At 36.9% G+C, this 25145-nt stretch overlaps 1 protein-coding gene across 3 annotated transcripts in view; it reads right to left on the reverse strand.

Annotated features, from left to right (window-relative positions):
* The window catches only part of RECQ4A (DNA helicase (RECQl4A)), a 30421-nt gene extending 19353 nt beyond the window's left edge, over nucleotides 1-11068 (reverse strand). The window contains exons 1-9 of one of the 3 annotated variants that reach the window (XM_089154625.1): nucleotides 10901-11068; nucleotides 9323-9365; nucleotides 9062-9232; nucleotides 7325-7382; nucleotides 1457-2086; nucleotides 1143-1316; nucleotides 927-1057; nucleotides 405-780; nucleotides 196-327 (exon numbers count right to left, since the gene is read on the reverse strand). In XM_089154625.1, the coding sequence (XP_089010751.1) occupies nucleotides 196-327; nucleotides 405-780; nucleotides 927-1057; nucleotides 1143-1316; nucleotides 1457-2086; nucleotides 7325-7382; nucleotides 9062-9232; nucleotides 9323-9345 (1695 nt within the window). In that variant the 5' untranslated portion in view covers nucleotides 9346-9365; nucleotides 10901-11068. Of the gene's footprint in view, nucleotides 1-195; nucleotides 328-404; nucleotides 781-926; nucleotides 1058-1142; nucleotides 1317-1456; nucleotides 2087-7324; nucleotides 7383-9061; nucleotides 9233-9322; nucleotides 9416-10900 lie in introns of all 3 variants that reach the window. The other 2 variants (XM_089154624.1, XM_089154623.1) reach the window with 2 other exon arrangements.
* Nucleotides 11069-25145: the final 14077 nt, after the last annotated feature.

Raw genomic sequence — 25145 nt, forward strand, 5'->3', positions numbered from 1 at the left:
TTAGGGTTTGTAATACCCTACAGTTGAGGGAATTGGGCTAAATGGGGGTACTAGGGTTAATGGGGTAGGGTTAAGTTTGGCTAGGGTTATGAAATCCAAGTCTAATCCTTTGCTGCAATTTTAGTTTCAGAATTAGATTTCAAGTCTAGGGTTTAAATTAGAACATGACATAGCAGAAAAAGATATTCTCTCTACCTGGTATGTCAGGCTCTTTCCACCACCAGTTGGCATCAAAACAAAAACATCATAGCCACTCATTGTTGCATTTATAACCTCCCTCTGATTGGGACGAAATGAATGGTTTCCAAACACTTTCCGGTTGTTTGCCTGCAAACAAAGTAGAAAACCAATAAGATTAGAAGCAGTATTATACTAACGATTGCAACAATAGTGTAGATAAGAACCTCAAGTTTCTTGGTCCATGGGAAATCTCGACTACTCCACTTTGGGTCATTTGATCCTTCAATGTAATTAATATCAATCAACTTTGGAATATATCGTTCTGTTTCTGGAGGTCTGGGTGGGCCATCAAATCTGTCTACAGAAGAGAATAACATAGACGATGAGTTCCACCTTCCACAGCTCTCTGTCTCATTATGCAAATCAAATTGTGCATCAAGCCGCACAGGATTTACACTGAATCCACTGGCCATAGGAGTTTCATATTGGAAAATCTTTGATGTGGCTGTCGTAGCTGAAAAATGAGACCTTTGTCTTTCTTCATCTACTGAGGAGTGAAGACACTTTTCAAGTTGTGGAATTTGTTTATTCAGCTGCAACCTGGCTAGGAAACATGCAAAGACACATTAGAATCGAGATGTGATACTTTTAGCACAGGAAAGGATAAAAGTTCAAAAAAGAGGACAAGGAATATCTGAAGCAGAAACTCAAAAGAAATACAAAAAAAAATATATCAAGCAGGCAACCTCTCCTCCCGAAGTTTTTCTATTTGTGCTGGACTGAGGTTACCAATATTGTCAATAAGTTCATTTGATACGGAAATAAGTGTATCCTTCATCTCTTGCAGATGTCTTGAAGCTTCTGGGCAAAGGCCTAACTGCATCAATTCAGGACTCCATAGTATCAAACTGAAGGAAAACTGCAATCCAGACCAAGTCATAACCAAATGCAAATTTCCATACCTTAAAACCATGATTACATTCTGTGCATAGTTCTTGTGGCAAACATGTCCCATCAGGTACTGAAACATTATCTTTACCCATAAAAGATGTAGAGGGTGGAGGTTTAGACACCAAAGACTGAGGTGTGCAAGCTGTTTGACAGTGTTCCATAACTATTTGGTCCACATCAATTTCCTAAAGTCAAAGTTCACAGATTAGTTAAGTCCCATTATTATCAAATATCAAAGTTTATCATGAGAAACAGAAGAATGCTGTCGATTAATACAAGCGAGAAACAAGCATGGCTAGCATAGACAAAGTGAAACCAAAATTACCTTTAGTATATCATCATCATCAATTCCGTTAACAAAACTCGCTCCATTTCCTTGCTTCTTCTCCGCATAATGATGATTGGATAATCCATCACCAATTGATGCATCAGTATTGACCCACACTGATGCTTCCCTCTTAGCTTGCCCTTCTCCTATGCTATCTTCACTAGGATTACATCTGCTTTGTGCCAAGGGATTGCCAGAATCTCCAATCATAGAACTGGAACCACTGAAGCTCTGATGCGTATGAAATTTATAATTTACGGATTGTCTATTGATGACAAGTGCATTGAAACTGTGCTGCACAGGTGCTTCCCTCTCTTTTGATTCTCCAGCACAAGGACCATTTTCAGTCACACAAATATTGTTTTGTGGCAGAGAAATGTCATATCCTCCACCCTTGCCACTGGAATCACTCAAGTTCTGATTCATTTGAATTTTTTTATTTGGTAAACTTTCAAGAGATCTATTTGTCAAGTCAGAAGAGCTCCATAAAGTACTTTTTTTCATATGAGAGTCCAATTTTCTAGAAGACAGGTTATCTGAACTAACATTCTGAGCAAAAGGTCCAGTTACTCCTGGTTTTAAATAGCTCTTGCTTGTCATGCTAAGGTTCTCAAGAGCTTGCCAAGCCTGCCAAAAGTTTTCCATTCAACCAGTCAATGCATGTCTGAAATCAACAGCTCCATGCAAACATTCCACACACACACACAAAAACACACACTAACAAGCATTAGATTCCTTCATAACAAGTTCTAATAGACAGCTTCGTAAAGACTGCATAATGGTTTAAGGGGAGAGCTTAACCTCTCAAAATAGAATCATGGTCCCAGAAATGTGCATTACAACCATGAACCATAGGAAACATAAGCTTATTCACCCCAGGTAAAGTGGTGGAGATTAAAGCCTTTCATACTTTCATGGATAAAGTGGCAAGACCAGGAAAGTGAAACCTAGAAGGAAAACCCAACTCAATTTGTGCCAAGATGTTGACATGTAAAAAGGTCGCTAAAGGGGTCCTAGGGGAAACAGAAGGTACATGAAATGCTATCAGACAGACCCGCTGGTGGGATGAAGAGGTCCAAGAGGCCATTAAAACCAATCAAGCTTGTTTTAAATTTTGAAAAGGATCTACAGAGACAGGAACTGCTGGGGTAAGCTGCGCATGAAAATTGCCCCAGGGACTCTGCTTGTGTGGAAGCCTTTGGCACCAGGTTCACTCTTTATTTTTTTTCTTTTCTTTTTTTTTAAATCTACAGAGACAGATGACCCAGCAAGATACAAGGTTGATAGGAACGAAGTTAAAATGATTGAGTGGAATGCAAGGACAAAGAAATATGACATGTTCTCTAACAATCTAAATTCGAAGGATTGAGGAAATCTATCCAAGAGATAGCAAAAGGGAGAGGAAGGATGATCATAGATATACACCAATTTCAAAGTATTAGAGCGAGGACAGTCGGGTACTAAGAAAAAATGAGGGCAGTGAGGAGCAGCTATGTGAAAGATAAAAGTAGACAAGCTTTCAAGCTCCGTTGAGATCACAATTGAGGTCTAGAAGAATATAGGCAGTAGACTTTTGTGTTTCTTGGCAAACCAAGCTGTTCAAAAAAAAATTAATAATAATAAATAAGTAAAATTGTTCACGAGGAAAATGCCATAAGAATGGAGGGGAAGTATTGTGGTAACAACTTATTAACAAAAGAAAATATTTGAACATATAAAAACCATAGATGGGCAAGTTGAACTACTTGTTCGCCTAATTGGTAGTTCGACCTTCTCCAACGCCTCGGCTCACCTAGCACACTGACGACTATGCTATAGAGGCATAAAGTTAATGAATCATACAAAGAGTTGAGCAAGAAAGTTATTGAAACCCACCTATGAAAATAAAGAAAAGGTACTATTATTTCAAAAAGCCAATTTGGATTTAAGCATAGAAGATCCTTGGACCTTGATGGAGGCAATCTTCTTACTTAGGAGGCTTATGGAAGGGGAAGAAGGATATCCATATAGTCATCATAGACCTACAAAAAGCCTACAATAGAATCCGTAGCCTGGTTATCAAGGTGTCATGGCAATCATGGTTTTAGAGGGCCTTCTTTAGAGCATTGGCAATATGGTCATAAAGCATCACTTTGGCAAACAAGGGATTCAAGTGTTATCTAAACCATTTTATTTGGCGTAATAGCATATTTATAGTTATATAATTCTACTTATATGCACAAATAGAAAGAATCATTAAAGCAATCATTAGACACATCATAATGAACTGAATGAAGTCAACAATCCATACATAAAACATTAAAATGAAGTAAATGATCAAGAAATTACATAATCATGTAACCACAATTTTACAAAATAAGTGAAACACAAAATCAAATAATCTCAGGCTATATAGGAGAAAAAAGATCTATGACTCCCCTCAAGTTATACTCTGTTTACTCTAAGTCCCCTATAAGAAGTTTATCTCTGATTCCCCCCAAAAAGTGAACCTTTACCTCTTCTTTTCCCCTGTTTGTTTCAAAAGACTAAATTACCCATCATACTAGCCTATCAACCGGTTCTTCCAGTATAATTTTTAAATTCTTCTTTTATTTCTGATTATTTAGGATAAACTTGCGTTTATTCTTACTTCTGTTACAGAAGCCTTATGCTTTTCACAGATGTTAATCTATTCATCCGAAATTTTACATCTCTATACTGCAAGACTGAAATCAGGATAAAAGGAATGAAAAATAAGTGTTCTTAAAAATTTAATCCATTCGGCATATGTTTTTGCTTTCTTGAGAGATCTAAAGTAACAATCGACTTCCGCCATGTTTCATGGTGAAGTATACCAATCCAGAAGAGCCTGTTGAATCCCAATAGAAAATGCTTGCACCACTGAATCAGAAAAATAAAAGAAGGGATACTGAATCTGAACATGATATTTCTTATGAAAATGTTCACTTGTGTATAAAATCCTGCCACATAAGAAGGCAGCAAACAACCTGCTTCTATAATCTTTCCCTGATAAAGTTTTCGACCCAAATTATTGAAAAAACATTTCCTCCACTTGAAGGATTGCTATCAGGGAGAGAATCCCATGATAGAAAAGAGAGACAAATCAAAATTATCCAGCATGCCCTACCCCACCATCTGCTCTCCATTTCCATTATTCCTCTCATTGGATCTCCACAGTCCTAGGAAGGATCCTTACAAAATGACGCTGGTCATGGGCTCTTAAAATCATGATGACATGTCTTGGACAAAAGTTTAGACCATGAGCAATGCTTATGTAATGTAATTCAGGGCATGCCATTCTGTCTCATGAACCACAATCGATGAATACGACCATAAATTCAGAGAACTAAATCTCAAATTCAGGTTGTTTTGGTTTTGGCCTTTTGGACCAGATGGAATGAAACCCAAGGAGCTCAAGAACAAAATCTAATGGCAAAACTTCAAGATAGAGATGAAAGATGATGAATATCAAGGCCTCTTCGTTGAATTTGACTTATTAGGCTTCATTGTACATTATGTGATCCTCATTCCTCAAATCCTGCAGGTTTTTATTGTAGCAATTTCATCATTTTGTCTTAATTCAAGACAGAAAATTTACACTCAACAAGAAGCGAGATTGTGTAAATAAATGGGGGCATGAGCTGCAAAAGGGAGTTGGGTCTACATTGGAGAGAGAGGTTGGGTGGATATAAGGAAGCTACACATGGCAAAGGATGTCAGGGTTGAGAGAAGGTGGTGGTTGGGGCAGAGGGTTGGGGGCACACGGAATTTCATCATGCATACGAAGTGGGGTTGATGTTGGCGTTGCAACAAGGATGGAGTCAATATAGAAGAGAGATGGGTAATCTAACAAATTATAAAATTATAAAATTATAAATAAAAGAACCGTTATTAGGTAAAGAGGATGAGTAGTCATTTAGAAAAACAGGAGAAGAACAAGTAAAGGTCCAACTTTTGGGGGGAAATCAGAGGTGAAACTTTTAGTAAGGGAGTTGGAGTAAATAGACTAAAGGTTCACGGGAATGTCAGAAAATTTCCCGTTATATAATCATATAATCACAAGATGATAAATAGAATGACTAACACTAATAATTGCACAATTTGATTTTAAATATAAAACCTTATACTAGCATACCATCGACATCCACAACTATTGCCACCAATAATATACACAAGCTTATGAAGATACTTTTGAAAATAGAATTTCTAAGTCAAGAATTCCATTTGAGGAAAGGAGTCCCTCTTTCAATTTCATTTGTTTGGATGATTCTGTGACACAATATACACAAGCTTGTGAAACTATCTTTGAGAATAGAATAAAAGGCTACGTGCTCTTGTTTTCTTTTGTTTTGTTATAACGCATCAAAGTATGAAAAGAATATATGCAAAATCACTGACAATACAGTATATAGAATAGCAGCAAAAAATAATAATAGAATAATTACGAAGCGCTTTTACGATAGAGTGCCTGCGTGCCTTGACTGTTGAAAAACACCTAGGCAGCACTTTGGGTAACTCCATAGAGGTTGATTAAGAAATTATTGAGAAGACAAGTGTGTATGTAAAATTGTAAATACATAGACATACTTAAAGGCATATATGCTAATGTGGTGACTAGAGTTAGAACAGCAAGGTGACAAAGTACTGAACTCAGAAATTTCAATTGGGTTACACCACGGATCAGTGTTAAGCTTTTCTTATTCGCACTTATCATGACAAGTGATGACTTACCCAAAGTGGAACTATGGAGAACTCCCTTGAAATCTAAAGGTCTTAGTAGAACTAGCATCGAATATAAGAAGTGTAACTTTAGCAATCTAGGACAGCTGACAAGATGGATTTATTAGTGAGAGGGAGATTCCACAATATTGCTACTTTAGATACTTGAGATCAACAGTAAAGAAGGAGAGTGATACTAGAACAGGACATCTCCCAAAGGATCAAAATAGAGTGGATGAACTAGAGAAGCATCCAGAGAATTTTGTAATCAGTGTATTCCTTTATAACTTAACAGGAAAGTTTTATGAGGCTGTCATCAAACCAGCTATGATGTATGGTGTGAAAAGCTGATGTGAATAAATGTTATATAAATAAATCTGGCTTTGAAAAGATGAGGATGTTGAGGTGGATGTGGGGCAATAATATGAAGGATAAAATAAGGAAAGACAAAATTAGAGCTGGGCTGAGTGTAGCTCCAATCCATGATAAACTTAGAAAGAGTCAACGAAGGTGGCATGGCCCCCTGTTCACTGGAGGCCTCCAAATAGAAAGAACAGCCAAATTCAGATTAGGGAACCAAATGAGCAAGAGCATGCTAAGATAACTATAGGAGAAGTGGCGAAGAAATATGCTTAGCCTAGGTCTCACTCCTATGATTTCAAACTGTGCTGATTGGAGAGTGACAATTCCCATGGCCAACTGCTAATAGTTTGGTCATTGTTTTTGGGTAGCTATCGCTGCAGCTACGTTACAGTTACATGACTAATTATAGCTCAAAGCCCTTGAGTTTGTGTCTTTGCAATGATTACCCTCTTATTCTAATTCAATTTTTTTAAGTTTCAACTTTCAACTAGGATCCATGAAGCCAACCCCATTTGGTTGGGATAAGGTTGGGATTGTTGTTGTTGTATAGCCAATGAAAGCACCTCAGCAGCTTTAAAAGGCTAAATTGTTCAATGGAGACAACAATTTCACTCTTGAGATAACTAAATCTCTTAATATAAAGGGATGGCTTATGATGGAAATGATAAAATAGAATAATAAAGAGATTATAGGGGATAAGATGATACAGCCACAAAGAAGAGTATAAAGATAGAGCATTTATCTTATTATCAGAAACCTGGTTACAACAAAATAAAGCATTACCTTGTTTACAGCTGAACTCTGCATCCTTGGAAATGTATTAATTTGACAAGCCATTGGCCTAAGAAAAAATGTAAAGAAGTTCATGCAGATAAATAAAGCATCTGTCAGAAATTATCTCAAGGACAAAAGAAGTTCCACCACATAATAAACAAATGCAGTGCCTAAAAGTGTGCATTCACAAGCTCCAGATGGACCGACGAAAAACTGCCATTGTGAAATATACCCAGTTATATACAAAAAGAATGCCCATATAATAAGGTTAGACATTGATACTTCTTTGTTATTAACCAGGTCTCCTGGTTTGTCTACTTTCAATTCATACAATTTTTACTTTTTGACCCCAAAAAAAGAAAAAGAAAATAAGCAGTAGTTTGAGATTAATTTTCCATCCCATTGCTAATATTGTACTTATATGAATGATCAAAACAGTAACCGAGCATGATCTTTTCACAAAGAAAATATTCTAGCATTAGGAAGGTTGTTAATAATACAAATCAAATGGTAAAGGAGGAGTGAAACTGAACTTAGATATATTAACTGTGACCTAACAAGAACAATATAAATAGGGAAAGCTCTGTAGGTCAAAATTAAATCAACTGAACTCGAGCATGCAAATTAGAGAGGAAAGATCTAAATTAAGTATGCCAATTAGAGAGGAGAGATCTGACTAATAAACTAAAAACAACAATGTGTTTGTTCCTTGGGGTGTTAACTAGGAGCTTCGAAGGAAGCAGATGAAATTCGGAACTACATCCTCAAAGATGGCTTCCCAAATCTGATTTAAGGGCCCTAATTTGGTGGTTTACCTACAAAGGTTAAGTTCCATCAAGTATGCAAAATCATAGCTCTGAAGACAACCATGCTTACAGGATCACAAATCGAAGATCTGCTGAATGTGGAGAGTAATTAGCGACACTCTCAATCAGATGTTCATGGAGGCAAGGGCAAGAGAAGAAGAGGTGGTTCAAATTTTCCATACCCAGAGGGTAGTGGATACTAGTAGGATGAACGCGGATATGACGGTGGATGAGGAAATCTTGGGTGGGGGATTCTGGTGAAGTTCCAAGTAGAAGAGGTGGTGAAAGAGCCAATTCGGGAGGGTTCCAAACAATCTTGTTTTTTTTTTTTTTTTTTTTTTTTGGGGGGGGAAGGAAATTAGGAAGGGAAGTTGATATGGGGTTGAGGACAAGGAGTTAGGCTGGGGGGGGTCCAACATAAGGTTTCTCCGTAGAGAAGGAATTGTAATAGCAAACTTTGATTTCAATTCATGAGTGAGGTGACAAACCCTCTCACGGAAGTTCCTTTCTCCATAGAGAAGGAATTGTAATAGCAAACTTTGATTTCAATTCATGAGTGAGGTGACAAACTCTCTCGCGAAAGTTCCTTTATATAATCACTCTAAAGACAGATTAAAATACATCAACTAACACCCAGCTAAAATACACAAAATGAATATTGACTCTTAAATGAAATTCATAGGATAGAGTGTAGTGTACACCAAAATGCCATTGGCCATGACTTGGAAATTTTTCTTCTCTTTCTTCCTGAGGGATAAAATGCAGGGCACTATTTCCCATATGTAAGTAACACTCCCTAAGGAAAATAGTTCCATGATATGTTACACTGTTACTTTAATTCCTAATAATTTTTGTCACTTGCCAAAATAATCTCTAAAAAACTACTAAGGAACACAAATAGAGGAAGAAGAAGGGAAAAAAACCACATATCAGTAAATACCTGGCAACCAATGATCCTTTATGGGGCCTTTGTGTCTCTAAGGATAACAGAAAATTTGAACTCAAGAACTTGTTTTGGCACAAGAAGTCACTATGAGCCTCAGCATGAAGAGACCAATTTATTTTGGGAGGTTTACCATCACATTTGGAATCTCTACCAGAATTGGTTTTGCTGCAGTGATAAGAAAAACAAGTAGATTTATGAATAGAATCAGAAATTTAAAAAATAATAATAATAAATAAATACAATTTTGTAACTTGCCTTGGTAAGTTTTCTTTAGTCATCAGTTAAACATAACCACACACTTCTAGCAACAGAACAACCTTGATCAGAACTAAAGGAAAACCACAAGACCTGCAAACAAAACTCCCACTGAAAGAGTCCAGAAAATACTAAAGAAATACAAAATAATTTTATTTTCCTTAAAACCTAATACGAACAAGCATTTTAAACCTCAAAAAATGTTCGAGTGACTTACAAGATTTATTCCTGAAATTATATGGTCCTGCTCAATCTCAGTGCTTCAATGACCTACCCTTATTATCTATGCCCATGTGAACTGACAGCACGGATTATACTTTATGGTTTAATTAATTTGAGAACTAACACAATTGTACGGAATACATTAATATTTAAGCAGTAGTAATCCCTCTATCTGTACATAAAAAAATTTTGGATGAAGACAATCGTATGATATCATTGTGGCACTCTCATAAATTTGTTTCAGCACCATCATATTTACAAAGTTCAACATGAAAAGTAGTACAAGCTCAAACTTGGTCCCTCCATTAATCTACTATGTACTATTCCACTAGAATGTCACTCGATTTGAATGATTAGCTGCCAAGCCGTCTAAAGTATCATCAACCACTATCTCTTGCTCTCACCACTAAACCTGTCTCAAACTATTCATCTTTCGATTTCATTGCTAAAATTTGTCTTTATTTTTAATCTGCACACCTTAGATTACTATACCAGTTTGGTCTAGACTTCTAATTCATTCTGTTTCATTGGGTCCCCAGTGTTAACTATGGAGTCCAGGAGTTCCCCTCGACTCAGTGAAAGATTCTCATCATTTCATGTTCTTGCATTTTAGCCTCTTGCATTGATTGTTTCCACAAATATGTCTATATTTAAATCAAACCCCCTGTAGAACTGTCACATGCTTCAATGCTTTCTCTGTCTTATAGACTGCCTTGTCAATTATCATTCAATAAATTGTTAACCTGTGATGAATATGCAAAGTTTAAAAATTGAAGCATGAATTTTCTGAGAACCACCTGGCGAAGTGGTGAACTGGTAAAGTCTATGGAAGTCCAACTTAGGCCCTAGGGAACGAACATCGCCCACAAATATGATTACCTCCAATACAGTAAGATACATGGAACAAGATCAAGTGTTTGCGACTATACCTCCAATGCTTCAGACTCGGAAGCCTTATACGGATATGATTACAATGCTAATGGACTTTTAGTACCCTCTGGATCTTTCCGAGACTTTCAGTCTCCAGATAAAACAATCATCCCAAAATGAATCAGAACTGATTTAACGAATCCTTTATTAAAAATAAATAAGAGAAAAACCCTAAAAATTCCGTTTAATAAGCACTCGCTAGCAATGCTTACAGAGAACCAGAAACAGAAGCGAGCGAGAATACCTAAGAAGTTCAAAAGGTCGCATTTTGAAGGAAGTTCATTTACTGGTCTTTGTGGTCATAAACGATAAGCACGTACCATTATAGCAAATAGCAGAACAGGTATATGAAGAAACGACACTGAAAGATTTCACTATTCAGAATAAAAAAAGGTTACCATAAGAAATAAAGATCAGAAATCTAACCTTCTTCTCTGGTTTCAGGACCTTTCAGTGAAAAGAGCAGGGCAGGCTCTAGAAATTATTATTTCGCCATTGAAGAGGATGATGAGAAGTCACAAACTCGCAAGTGCGCAACACAAGAATAAAAAAATGAGCGAGATTTTCTGAATGTTAATTTGAGTTTGGCGGCAAATTTCGATGATTCGATGAGGAAAGATTTATCCTTTAAATTTTGAAACTTCTCTCGGTGAATCCTGGACAACGAATGCGGACTTCATCTAGCAACCACAAGATCAGAATCCTTCTCAGGATTACATAAACAACGATTTAACCGCTTTCAACGATAAATTGGACTAATATGTCCAATAAAAATCAATTTTAGGGTGTGTCAGTGTTTTAAAATTTCCATTGCAATTTGCTCAAAAAAATAAATATATATCATATTGTTTACTCAACTTTTCCTTTTTCTTTTTCTTTTTTCTTTTTTCTTAATGAGTGCTTTTTCATATAGAAAGTAAAAGTTTTTTTTTTTTTGGTAAAGAACGTAAAAGAATATTACATTTAACTTTATAGGAAGAATTACACCCATGGCCTTTTCACTAAAAAGTGTTTATCACCACCAAAACAACTCTGTGATGTGACTGACCGATGGTAATCATAGTTGAAAATCAAGTTTTTTTCTTTTTTATTTTTACCTCAAAAAATTATATTATTTTACCATCTCAATAAAAGTACAAACCATAAAAGCAAAAAGTGCAAATTTTTATCGGTCCCTATACTTAGGCTCTACTTATAAGTGTTCCTTTACTTAAAAGTTTCACATTTGATTTGTACACAAACCCTCATATCTCCTTCTCCCCTAATGTGTTTTTATTTTTTTTTACTTCTGTTTTACCACTAGAAAAGGTGAATAGCTATGCGTTGGCTAATGTTTCTTTAATTGCCTTGTTTCCGCTTGGATCTGGCGTGCGGTCTTGCCATCTCTATCGGATGAACTTCAGTGGCTCCATTCTCACTATCTAGGTGACTCTCTTATGATGCAGGTTCGTAAGTTCAGTTTTACAACCACAGTTTATCGATTATGGGAATCTCGTAATTTCATTCCTTATCGGAATGATAGGAGACGAGCCTGTGTGATGCTGAATCTCATATTGGGCGATACCCAAAATCGTTTTTGACATCTGGTCCAACGCGCGGAGGATCCTCCCAATCATCGCTCTTTCTTCTCAAATCGGCAAATTACTGTTAACTATGCTCTATCGGCTAAATTGCGTCTTTGCTGGTCTAAACCTCCCTCTCGCTGGGTTGCAATTAATTGTGACGGTTCAGTTCACTCGCCCACCTCTGGTTTGTATCAAGGGGGATATGGAGCAATTGGAAGAAATTCTGCTGCCGAGGTTCTCTTTGCTGTAGCAGGTGGATGTCTTTCACCTAGTGTCATACATATGGAATTGACAACAATTAGATTGGGTATGTGATACGCACGTCATCGAGGTTATTCCTGTATCGAAATTCGTAGTGATTCCACTCTAGCAATCCAACAAATTGCTCAACCTAGTGAAGCATTATGGTCAACTCGTGATATTTTAGAGGATATTTGGGGAATGCGACCTATGTTTCGCCATTGTGTCTTCATACATCATCTGAGGGAGGTTAATGCAGCCGCTGACTTTTTGGCTAGTTTGGTTTCAAACGAGAATGAAGTAGAACTTTAGGTTGAACATTTGCCAAACCGACTCTTGGTTATTATCGAGCAAGACCAGAATGGCTACAATTACTTTCATTCCTAGTTTCTATGTAATATTTATATCTTAGTATTAATATAAAGCGCCTATTTAACTGAAGAAAGAAAAAAACATTATCCAGTACAAATTTATTACTTGAACCGCCAAACTAATCATGAGCATTATCAATTCTCAGACACTAAAATCATACTCTTCTTTTAATTTTTTTTATCCAAATAGAATTAACATACGGTTTGATAATTGGGAGAAAAAAATCAACCCTACTGTGTATTAACCTACTAAACACTACTAGGAATTCTGTCAGTTCAAGCAGTGGCATGACCTCTTTCTGAATCTGGGCTCTTATCCTCTTTGATCAACTCCGGAAATCACATGTATTCATCTACAATTCCCTCATTAGGGCCTTCTCTAATTCCAATTCTCCTCAAGCATCGATCTCTCTTCATTCACACATGCTAAACTCCTTTGTTACTCCTAATCACTTATTCACCAAGAGATAATTATTCATTATCAGATCCTCAAATTAGGGCACCTGTCACACCCCACCCAGCCGGATTCGGTCATACCCGAATGCCCGTGGGGGTGATACACTGCAAGATCTAGGTTCAGTGACAAATCCATACAAAACATGATATAGTATAATTAAATTGACAAAAATAAATCAAGTTTCACATATAAAGTTATCAAAACTGAAATAATTGTTACAATCATCCATTACTTCAAAATATAAGTATAACATCAGAGTTTTGAAAAGAAAATAGAGTAGTTTTATCCACAGCGGAAAAATAAACTAAACTAGTTTTCTAATAGAATCCACACTGCATTAAGCTCCAAGTGCGTCAACTTCTTCTTCGGTCACTCCTTCAAGAAGATGTGTTGGCAACGAATCCTCCATTTGGAAAGAGTCCTCATAACCTGCAGTATATTCTAATCGAAAAAGACATATAAAAGGAATGAGTTCAAAAGAACTCAGTGAGATCAACTCAACATCATATCATACATTCATTCACAAGATTCCACACCACACATATAACATGAATATCAATAATGTAATTAATGACAATGATATGATATGTGAATGATTGTGCTCCTAACTCTATCATGAAGTCTCTATGGTAGACACACATTAAGTACACACCAGTCTTCTTTGGGCTGTCTCATCACTCTTCCCTCACGGCACCAAAGCACGTCTGTTGGGTTCTCCGCGGTTGTTGTGTAAAGTCCTGTCAAGCCATGGTCGGGGATTAGGTCACCACTCTCACATCACCATTGATATAAGATCTGACGCGTGTCAAGGATAATCTTAGGCCCAAGGCAAGGTCATATGGTCTTGTACTACATATGGTCCAGATATTTCCCCTCACGCCTAGTGCTCTGTTGGTTCAATACCTTCCCACCTATGAATGGAATCCTCAGCGGGAGGCATCTGTTGGACCCAATTCATTAACCCAGTGGTCATCCACATATAATGGATAGGATGATCTCCATGTCCTCTCACGGGTCATTTCACCGGTCTTGAGCGTCCATAAGCCCTTATCTATTATATGCAACCCTACCTCTCTATGATGATAGTGGGCCTGCTTGACACACATGACCCAACCATTAACATCACGGGTTAACCGGCTTCAATACCCCTGCCGAAAGGGTAATAGTACTCATGAGGTCAACTAACCAAACACTTCTAGACATGTCCTAAATATGTAAATCAGTAATCGGGAAAAAGCCAAGGACACCATAGGAATGTGTCCCATACCGCCTCCTCTGGTATCCTATGGCATAAATGCCAAAAGGGCATTCTCCATTCTCAACCACAATATAAGCAATCATATAATGTCACTAGGGCAATGGGTGAACCCACAACCCTAGTAGAAAATACAAGGTAGAGGAAATAATAATATTTCTCCTCTTATACAATCACATTCCATTTCATAACGACAATAATAGATTTCAAAGCAAGGAGCAACATCAGAAGTAATAATAAACATAAATTATAGCAATTCATATTTAACAAAAGACATAAAATAACCACAAGATAATACTAAAACAATACAAGATATCAATAATGAAAAGTAACTAACATCATTACACATGTAATATAAAGTTAAGTATATTCCTCACCTTTTATTTTGTTCTTTTCTCCAATGGTTAGTAATTCCTTCTCACAAATTAGTGAGTAAAGATATATTAACCTATTCATGCAAAAGAAATAATTATCACAAATTAGAGCCAATTTGGGTTTCAAAGGATATCCTAAAATCTTCTCACGAAAACTCAAATCTGAAAACTAGGTTAAAGAGGGTCACTTGTGAATGGTTACTAATTTGCCACCAATTCGAAGTCTATAATGAAGCAAAACTTTGGGAAAGTCTAATTGGAAACAAAAGGATCCTACGGGTACCTTCAATTTGATTAAATTTGACCTAAATCAAAAAGCCCCAAGTTTGGCTCTCCTAAATCACTCGTGTGTGATCCGGGGAGTCAAATTCTAAAGTCTTTTGTAAGGGGATAAACCATTACTCCCAAACTCAAGGGGAACCTTAATACAAGAAAAGAGAATCATTCAATATACAAAACATGAATTCCTTTAAGATCTCTCAAAAGGAAAGAAGAGAAATTACTCCCACAAACTAGGAAGTGACATTAACACAAGAAAGGAAAGCATCCAAGATACCTAACAACCTTCCCTTTCAAGATCTCCATGAAAGAAGAAAGATAAACTTTCACCAACTTTGATTAAAGAGAAGGGTTAAAGAAAACTAGCATTTCCTAATGATTTTGCGAAGATTCGGATCATAAAAACCTTCGGAAGAATGGAAATCGCTAATCTCTTTCGTTTATCCTTTTCTCCAAAGCCTCCGCCTCTTTTTAGCCTCAAAAAATGCGTTTACGGATGAGATAAAACATAAATAGGGTTTAAAATCCGAAATTCCAATTTTGCTCCTAAATAGAAAATGGGGTGGGGGTTGGTTCACCCAAACGGCTCAAACTTCTGGTCCATGGTTGGACCCCCAAACGAACTCTGATTTTGATGATTTTTATCTTGTTGGAAAGGTCTTTCGACGATCTTCGATTTGATACCTTATTCGTGTCAATCGGATTCTCCATCGCCAATCTAAAAATGTTCCAAAATCACCCTTTTTACACCATCGGGATTAATCTTCTCTCTTCACTTAAACTCTAGGAGAGTTTTTTAGTCATTACAAGGGTCATCCACTAACATTGGTTCAATTTCCAATCCTTTGGGCTCGAATTGAATGGTTCATAATTGTCACCAAATCAAGGCCTAGGTTTTTGGTTTTAAAACCATGGGTTAAAGGGGTAGAAATCTGGAGGATTTCACAGCACCGATTTGGCGGCTTAGGCAGACTTAGTTTGGAGAATAAGATTGTCAAAACACCAAAGTAAATTTTTGCATCACACTTCAAAACTTAAAGATCTTGCAGATAGATTCAAATGAGTTGCAATTTTTAGCAAGATTACTAAATCCCTAAATCCCCCCCCCCAAACCTTCATTGTGTTGCTTGCATGCAATGATGCAAGCATGGCTTTGTCTCTATCAGTGGCAATATGACTGTGAAGAATTTCCTAACAGATAATCTGTCTCTATGGCGGCAATTCTCAATTTAATTATTTTTCCTCCCTTAGAAGTTGATTCTGATGCTTGCTTAAAAGGTGTTGTGGAGAGCATGGATCATGAAGGGCCCTCGGGAGAGACACACACCCCCACTAGGGCTGGTGTGTCCCTCTCCTTCATAAGATTCAAGAGGAGCCCCTCGGGAGAGACACACACCCCCACTCGGGAAGGTGCGTACTCTTCCCTGGAGAGCCACACTTGAAGTAAGTTCCAGAAGACCTTCTAGACTATGTCAAAAGAGTTAGTTACGAATAACTACTCAACATATCCATTCCAAGAATTGGGGAGATAAACAAGCAAGTAACGGCTCTATCTGGCCCGCTAAAGAAGGAGTCACTATTCCGAAGATATCTCACCCACTCTTCAACTAACTATGCGAGATCCGAGGAAACGTTGCCTCCAGGTATCCTCTATATAAGCCCACATCCTACAAGGAGAAAGGTATGAGATTCATCTTACCAGTTATTCATTACGTCTTGAGAACTCTCTCAAGAATTCTTATTGTTGCCTAGGCTGACTTGGGCGTCGGAGGCGGTTCCCCGGCCAAAACTTGGCCGGTCCATTCTTGTTTTCTTTATGAGTGCAGGCATCTCATCCATTCCAACTTGGCAGGGGGCTCTTAAGGTGGTCATCTCAGTATCCGGCCCTCGAAGAAGTTCTAGATGCAACAAATTTGATTTCTCGAACGTATGGAATGCTTTTCTCATACTTCTTCGAAAGTCTTTTCTTTTCGGAGAAATTCCAAGGTGTCATCTTGAATGACGGCAAAAGGTATAGGATAGTTTGATGATTCAAGTAATAGGTTTGAAGTTTGAACTAAATAATGGAACCGACTCGATTTGAAAAAGAAAAACAACTAGATTAAAAAAATTGACAAGTAACCTGAGAATTTAAAAACATCAAGAACAGAAACTCTTTGAACCTTTCAAGATCGATAATGTATTTTTTTCGATAAAGATTGATAGCATAAATGAGGGGTAAAACATCTCAGCAGTGGTCCTAATCAAATAGACCATGAAAGATTAAAGAAACTTTAGAGGCAGAGCTATTAAGAGGCCGAGGGGGCCATTTTCTTAAAAAATTTTGCATATTCCTTGTTTTTTTCCCTTGATTTTATTTTTGTACATGTGAAATACATTTTTGGCCCCCTCCACTTCCAAGAGTCCCTAAACTTTCTCTTAAATTCAATTCATTTCAATAGCAATTTAAATTTTAAGTTTTACTTATTCCCCTTCCAAGTATCCCTAATTTTTTTTCTAAACTTTTGATTCCTTCTAATAACAATTTAAATTTTAAGTTTTATTAATTGCACATTTAAAATTTCAGTCATTGATTTTATTGATGAATCCAATCATAACCAATGATTTTTTTTTACTGTTTCCCCATATTTAGTTAATACATTTCGAATCTATATTTTCTTCTACAATTTCTTCCGTACCTTCTTTCTTTCATGATTTTTTAGAAGTTCTAAATGGTAACAATTCTAATTGTACAATTTTAGCCATATGTTTTATTTCAATATAATTTTTATAATTTACCTATAATTGTGCTATCTATATTTTTAATGTAGGCCCCCATGTTCGAATATGATAAAATAGTTCATAAATGGGATCATAGTCCCACATGGGTTCACAATATGTGTAGCAGAAAGAGGTTTCAGTGCTTGTCCGACTAAGAGGTGATCTGGAGTGAATATTTGGTTCCCCAATGTTCAATCCTGGCTCAGCACCGGAGAGACTTAGAATGGACGGTCATATTTCAACGAGCAGCACGCAACATGAAAATGTAGATACACACATATTTCAACATTAATGGGAGCTGTCCCCTTAATATTGTCTCCACCATTGCCACCAAAAGCGACACTAATACTTTGAGAATCAAGTATACAGAGATATACATATGGTGAAGTAAAGCATCAGGAAAACAACTCATAGCGGTCATCAGTGAGAACGAATCACAATGAACAAACCCTAACTTTCCCATAACTAAACCGATAAGACTAAAACGAAATACTGCATTACAATGGCTAAACCAATGAAGTTGAGTTGGGCAAATTAAACAGAAGTCATCAATCTCTACAAGTAGGTTTGAACATATAAAAGAGGTAGATATAAACCTGAAGATTTCGCTGTTTGCTGATGGAGAGATTCTTTGGAAGAACAAAGATGTATTTCTTGAAGCAGTAAAAACTCTGAACCTTTGAATTTGATGAGGGCTCGGCTTATCAAAGGCTTTGGGCTAAAAAGTGGTAAGTCTAGGTGACCTGGGAGCCCTTTATATAGCATCTCTGTCTCCGTCGTTAATGAATCTCCTTTGATAACTTAATTGACCCAAAATGCACCAAAGCACAAAGAAGCCCAAAATCAGAAATGCGAGTGACACATAAAGGCCACCCCACAAGATGCAGTTAAGCACCATGCACATCAGTGCTATTATGGAAGACGATAAGGGATTTCTGGTGCGAGTTGAAAGAGCAGGAGCGAAGATAAAGCAAAACCAACCCCACTAGATATCATAACCATGCCGAACAGGCTTGGAGAAGTAGTAGCCAGAATCGGATATCCAGCATTGTGATTGAGATTTTGAGCAGCAACAACAGCAGCAACAGCAGAAGCAGAAGCAGTAGTAGCGTTCTTTGTGTTGTCATCTTGCCATAAGCCACCAGGAGGGGTGATTACAGTTTGGTAAGTCGCTGTTACGACCAAAACCGCAACTACAAGTAGATCATTTCGTGCCTGAATTGGATCACTTGGGCCATAAATCAAGTATCTAGCCAAGCATGCCACAACACCCTTAAGAAGCCGGAATACCACTGGACATATCATCTTTTGTTTCTCATGGGCTTCACAAAGGATCCTTTCTACTCTTTCTCGATCTTCTCCCCTAATTGAAAAATGAGATGGTAAGAGATCCAGAGCTGTCAACCCTTCTAAGTTCTTCCAATTGACATTCACTGCATTTCTGACAAAAATGTTCCCCTTCAGTAGCAATAGCTCAACCACCTGCATGCAAAAATTTCAGAGCTTGAGACAATAAAGAGATTAATGCATGCATGCATGATGGAAAATTGAATAATTAAGAGGTTTACCTCACGATGTCCTCTTGAAATTGCAAGGTGCAACACAGTGTTGCCTTCCTGATCTTCGCAGCTTAGAAGGTAATGGAAGATGAGAAAGCCTAATATGTAAATATGACCCACCAATTCTTTAAAGACTTTAATTTGATCATATTTTATGGCAAGATGAAATGCAGTCTCTCCCTTATGAGTTAGATCCTCAATATTTTTTTGTTCACGCATAAAAAAGAATTTCCAAACATTGCTATGTCCATTAATAATCGCACAATGAAAAGGGGTTCTTCCTTCTCTACCCTTGATCATACAAAGATTTTTGTCAAGTGCCATGAGTTGCTTTACAATCCGTAGATTCCCATTGGATGAAGCCAAGTGCAAAGGGGTATACCCGTCATGGTTTAGCCTTTTGGTGAAGGAAGGCTTCAAATTTGCAATTTCTGATACAAAGGTGGCATGACCACCCAATACAGCCCAGTGTAATGGAGTATTTTGGAATTCCATAAAGTTTTTCTCCTCAAGAATAGATGGACATCTAGCAAGTAATTCATACTGAGCATCTACATCTCCATTTTGAGCCACTTCAATCAATTTCTGATCCATTATCTAGTTCAACCTCAACAAAAAGGACAATGAAATCAATATATATATATATATATATATATATATATATATATATATAACTAACCTAAGGAAAATAGAACATTTGCATAGCTCCCATGATCAGATACATAAGGCCCTTGAACTGCCTAGAAATGCCCATTTGGCAACATGCAAAGTTAACAGCAACTAACTTCTTCTTCTTCTTTTTTTTAATCAATTTACATTATTATTTTGTAACAATTTTCATATTTTTTGGGTTTGGTATCTATTCTCAAACTTATTTTTATTTAAAAGAATATAAAAATTCTATATAATAACGAGAAATTTTTTTTTTATTGTGTACATCTTTCTGCTGTGCACAGTAATGCACTTTCATCTACATCTCCATCGCATTTAAAATGACATTATAAAATTATTTATATCTATTCATTTCTAAACATGTTTTTCATTCCATTATTTATTTTGGATAAAAATTATCAAACTCTCTTTCACTTTTGATAAAAAAATGAGTTATTGTTTTGATCTCTTTTGAACTAATATGCAAAAAGGAGAATGAAAACCGATAGAAGAAGGCTTAAGATAGTGAAATAAAGAAAACGAAAATCAGCTATTATTCCAATATATGAAAACCTTAAAGATAGACTCATTATTTTATATGCTCAAACTGAAACTCTTTCATAGGCTATAAGGGAATTAAGAAGAGTTGTGTAAGACTTACAGTATTTCAAGATTTCACCACTATGTGAGCGGATGATACCCAGTACTCCCAGCACTGTCTCTCTTCCCACTTCTTCCCTGATTTGTCTATTATAAATTTGTCCTCACACGTTCCTGTAATGCTGGGTTTTCTAGATTTAAATTCTCTAGTATGAGTACACTTCCTCCCTAGTAGAAGGAAGGAAGAAATACTTACTTGCCTATGAGGGTAAAGAACAAGATTCCCTTAGCTATGGTGAAAACAATTCTTCCTTCTGTTTTACTTGTGAAGGTACAGACCAAAAATTATATTCTTTTTTCTATTCTGAAGGAAAGGATCAAATTTTTCTTCCTTTTCTATGCTGATGGAAGGTACTCAGACTTCCCACAGGCTGCTAGTATTCGGGGGGGGGGGAATTGGTTCACACAGAGAAGGGGTTCTAGGAATTGACATATGATCTTAATGACCAACATCAATATTTAGCTGATATTAGGTTGATAATAGTATATGGATAGATGCTAAAATGGAGAAAGAAGTGTGCTTTCAATATGTAACATGGTTCACACACACCAATTTGATGTACTACGTCCAAATGGGTGAAGATGTAGAAGTTCCACTATGTATTGAAGAAGATTACAATCGAGATCTCCGACACCCAATAAAGGCTATGTGTTACAAACCTTAGCTAAAGCTCTAAGTAGAAATTTCGAATCTCAGTGACTTTATACAAGAGGACATAGAGGTGTATAATAGTTCAAATAGTAAATCGATCGACAAATAGGTCATGTTGTATGGTACTACTTCCATCACCTATCTCAGAAAAACAGGTCATCGGATCATCACCAAAATATGTCAAAAAGTTTCAATCTTTGAATCGGATATAAGAATTTGGTTCACACATAACAATACACACATCAGACCTCCAACTTGTGTTGGTCACCAAACCAGGTGTGCATTTCCATTCATAAGCTCCCATTTGTTAGATAATTCAATCAAGGTTTATTTACTTGAGCATAAATCTGAGGGTCCAAGATTTCCTGGAGAATCAATAAAGAACTTAAATTATTAAAACATTGAAACACTTCCCCACCAGTCTTCACATCAGCATGGAATACACGTACACTTTAAAGATGTCATTTGATTGGCAATCTTCTTGGATGCACTTATCTTTTCTTTAGTCTCACTAAAGTGGTTCTCCAATCTTGGTCCACAATTGATGCTTCAACACTCCATGCTTTAGGTCAAATGAGCTTGGTTTAAACTTTAAATCTTTCATTGAGATGCTTGGTTGATGATTCCTTCTTGTACTAGAGTTAATGCTACAAAAGTTAGGGAGGAATCATGGGTGTTGGCACTAAAGAGGAATAAGAGGATTGATCATTCAAATCATGGGAGGAACTTGATTCCTTATACAATTCAACACTGGATGGTCATCAGGAGAGTTTTGTCTGCATTTTAATTGTTATGAGTGATACAAATTTTTGTAACTGACTTCGAAGATGGATTTGCATCAAAATATTTTGGTAGGTGACCAAATAACCTGATTTAGTGATTCATGAGATCTATAATGGACGAAGAAGGCTTGGGTTGACCTGTTTACGTGTTAAAATTCTATGAATATGTATCCTATGCTCTCTTATGAAGTCATTGTGTGGTTTGAGATTTTCCCTTGGGTTTTGGGTAAGAGTATTTTGTAACGCTATTTTGGCAATTAGTGGAAAGATCTTCATTCTAATCTTCTTCCTACATAGTGGATATTCTTCATGACTGGTGGATATAGTACACCATATTGATATGTGAACCACGGTAAATATTTGTGTTCCTTCAATTTGTTCCTATTTTTGTTTGTGATTTTGGTGTTTATTCTTACATCAACCTTCAAAATTAGGTATGTGGTAGTTCCAAATATGAAGTTCAGATAACAAGATCTCAAAAAGTAATTGATCATGAACTTTAAAATATGTTCCTAACATGTATTGGAGGCTTAGGTGAGAAAGCATAAAAATCTGCTGGATTCTATTCAATTCATAATGATACAAAGAAATTAAGCAGTAATGCATGCAGCATGCATGTGTGAAACTCGGTTAAGAAACCTAAACCCTTCCACATCTGCCAAGTAACAAAAACTGCCTGGAGATCCTTTTCATCCAATTTGCAGTCAAAGCCCAAAAGATGCTTTTCAAAACAAACGGAAGCCATGTCATGAGACCATTGAAGACAACTTCAAATTTACCTCTTGCTTCATTGACAAAAATCGGTGCAAATATAAGTAATCACCATAAACATTTGAGCTATTAGAAGAGGACCACGAAAAAGAAATCCTGTTGTGAGATTAAAAACTAGGACAGAAGATACTATGAAGCCAGCATGATTTAAAGCCATAACTAAATAATTCATAGTTAAAGAATAAGTTGCCCAAATCGCATTTCCTGCATAGTGTGAAGGTTTTGGATCACTGGGGCCTTTGCTGTCATAGTCATCTTGCCAAAACCCACCTGGAGGAGTAATTCCAGTCTGGTAGATGGATGTGACAATGAAGGCAACCACTACAGGTAGAAAATTTATTGCCAACTGCAGTATTTGGATCAACGCCGAAACTCAAGTGTTTGAGCAATGGCTTTACAGCAGATGTTGGAAATATAATGATATTACGGGCAATTGTATAAGATAAATAACGCTGCATTATAAGTATGAAAACTTATCTTGTTTCAAATAGCATGAATGATCTCCTTGTCGAAAGCATGGTTGCGTCTATCCATCTAATGATACATAGAAAAATAGCGTAGTTGAAACATGCCGGCGGTAGTGGCTGGTACTTTCTTTGAAGTATTCAAAAGCTCCGAATGGTGCACATGGATCTTGAATGTGTTTTCACCCCAAGATCAGTCAACCCCTCTGGTGCACTCTGAATTGATGGACTAAGGGATCCGTAAAGTTACATTCGCCAATCCATTTTCTATGACAAACTTTAAAGAAAACCAATGCTTCTCAAAAAACTTTCGTACTAGAATAACAACCCCTCCCACCTTTATATAGGAGAGCAAGAGACATCAATGAGGGTTATCTCCAAAGGATATATCTCTTCTCTTAAGGCATGTTTGTTAGCCGCCAAACTAGCATTCCAAAAGAAACACCCATTGGCCATTTAGGTGTCTTTTAGGAAAAGACTCAACCTCTAGCAAAATGGAATTTTTTGAATTTTCAAATAAAACTACTAAAATTACAACAGCAGAAACACAAACCCATTTTGAAAGAATCCTTGGTGATTATCTTCAACTGTCATCATGGCCACCTTTGGCTCCAATCCCATGAAGCATCCTTGGTACTCATTTCTTGCTGTTCTCCCCGTGGAAACTTGACCAAGAGATCCAAGCTATGTACCCATCTTTGTTCTTTACATCACTTGCATTGCGTTTCTAACAAGAATTAAGGTTGCAATGATATAGCAACAGTTCGATTGCCTGTTTTAATGGAAACTGACTAGAGTGTTAAGAAACACACAAGAAATCGAGAATTTAAATAGAACGAAAATGAAAGAACATAGATTTAAAGTTTTTCACACACCAATACGATGCGCTATGTCTATAGGCAAAGAATTCGAACTTTCCACCATATAAAAGAATAACCGAATGGAGATCTCTCAACCATTCGCTAGAACATCATCACAAAAACTTTTTACCCATTTATGGGTAAAGGGGTCGATCTGATCTTACCATACCATATAAAGGAGGCTATGCCCCAGCCCCCACCCCTGCCATGAATTGAGAATAGTAATGGGCTTAGCTCTCTCTGCTTCCACCACAGATCTTCAGAATTGGGTCATTTAGGTTGCCAACCAAAATATGTTAGTGCAAGTCCATCTTCGAAGTTGGTTACAAGAATAACATGACGCATAATTAAGTACAAGTGTCATAGGATACATTGGAAAAAACTAATTATTTCTTGGTGCCTGTATGTAATATTTGTCTTTTATTATAGGATAATTTTCATCTGGACCCCTTGAGGTTTGGTCCAGGTCACTTTTAGTCCAATTTAAGTTTCCTTTTCCATATGGCTCCCCTGTGGTTTTAAGAAATGATTAAGATTGTTAGAACCAGAAGACCAGAGGGACAATACAGACAGACCAATTACAGAATCAAGGAGAAATAAATATATAACGTATTCTTTATGTCAGAATCACTTACTCGAATGTAGCAGAATGAGCGAAAGGAAAACAGCACGAACTTTCATAGGGTGAGTTGAGGTGTACGAACCGTACTTTTCCTTAAGGTATTTGAACGCCCCCTTTATGCTGCTGGGTTTGATCTTGACGTTCTTACCTCCAAGACACAACAACTCCTAGATCCGAAGGCAGCACTCCAACAGAGTCTACTTGCAAAGGAGATCCGAAGGTAATACACAACACCAAATGAAGAAAAAAGAAGGAATTTTCTAACACTAGATTTTCGAATTTCTGCTTTTTCACCAAAAACAGAATGGAATCTTGTTTTACTGACTCGTATGGACACCTTCAGAGGGCT

This window comes from Hakea prostrata, chromosome 5 (assembly GCF_041222555.1).
Source record: "Hakea prostrata isolate BN-2017 chromosome 5, UWA_Hpros_2, whole genome shotgun sequence".
NCBI classification, from domain to species: domain Eukaryota; kingdom Viridiplantae; phylum Streptophyta; class Magnoliopsida; order Proteales; family Proteaceae; genus Hakea; species Hakea prostrata.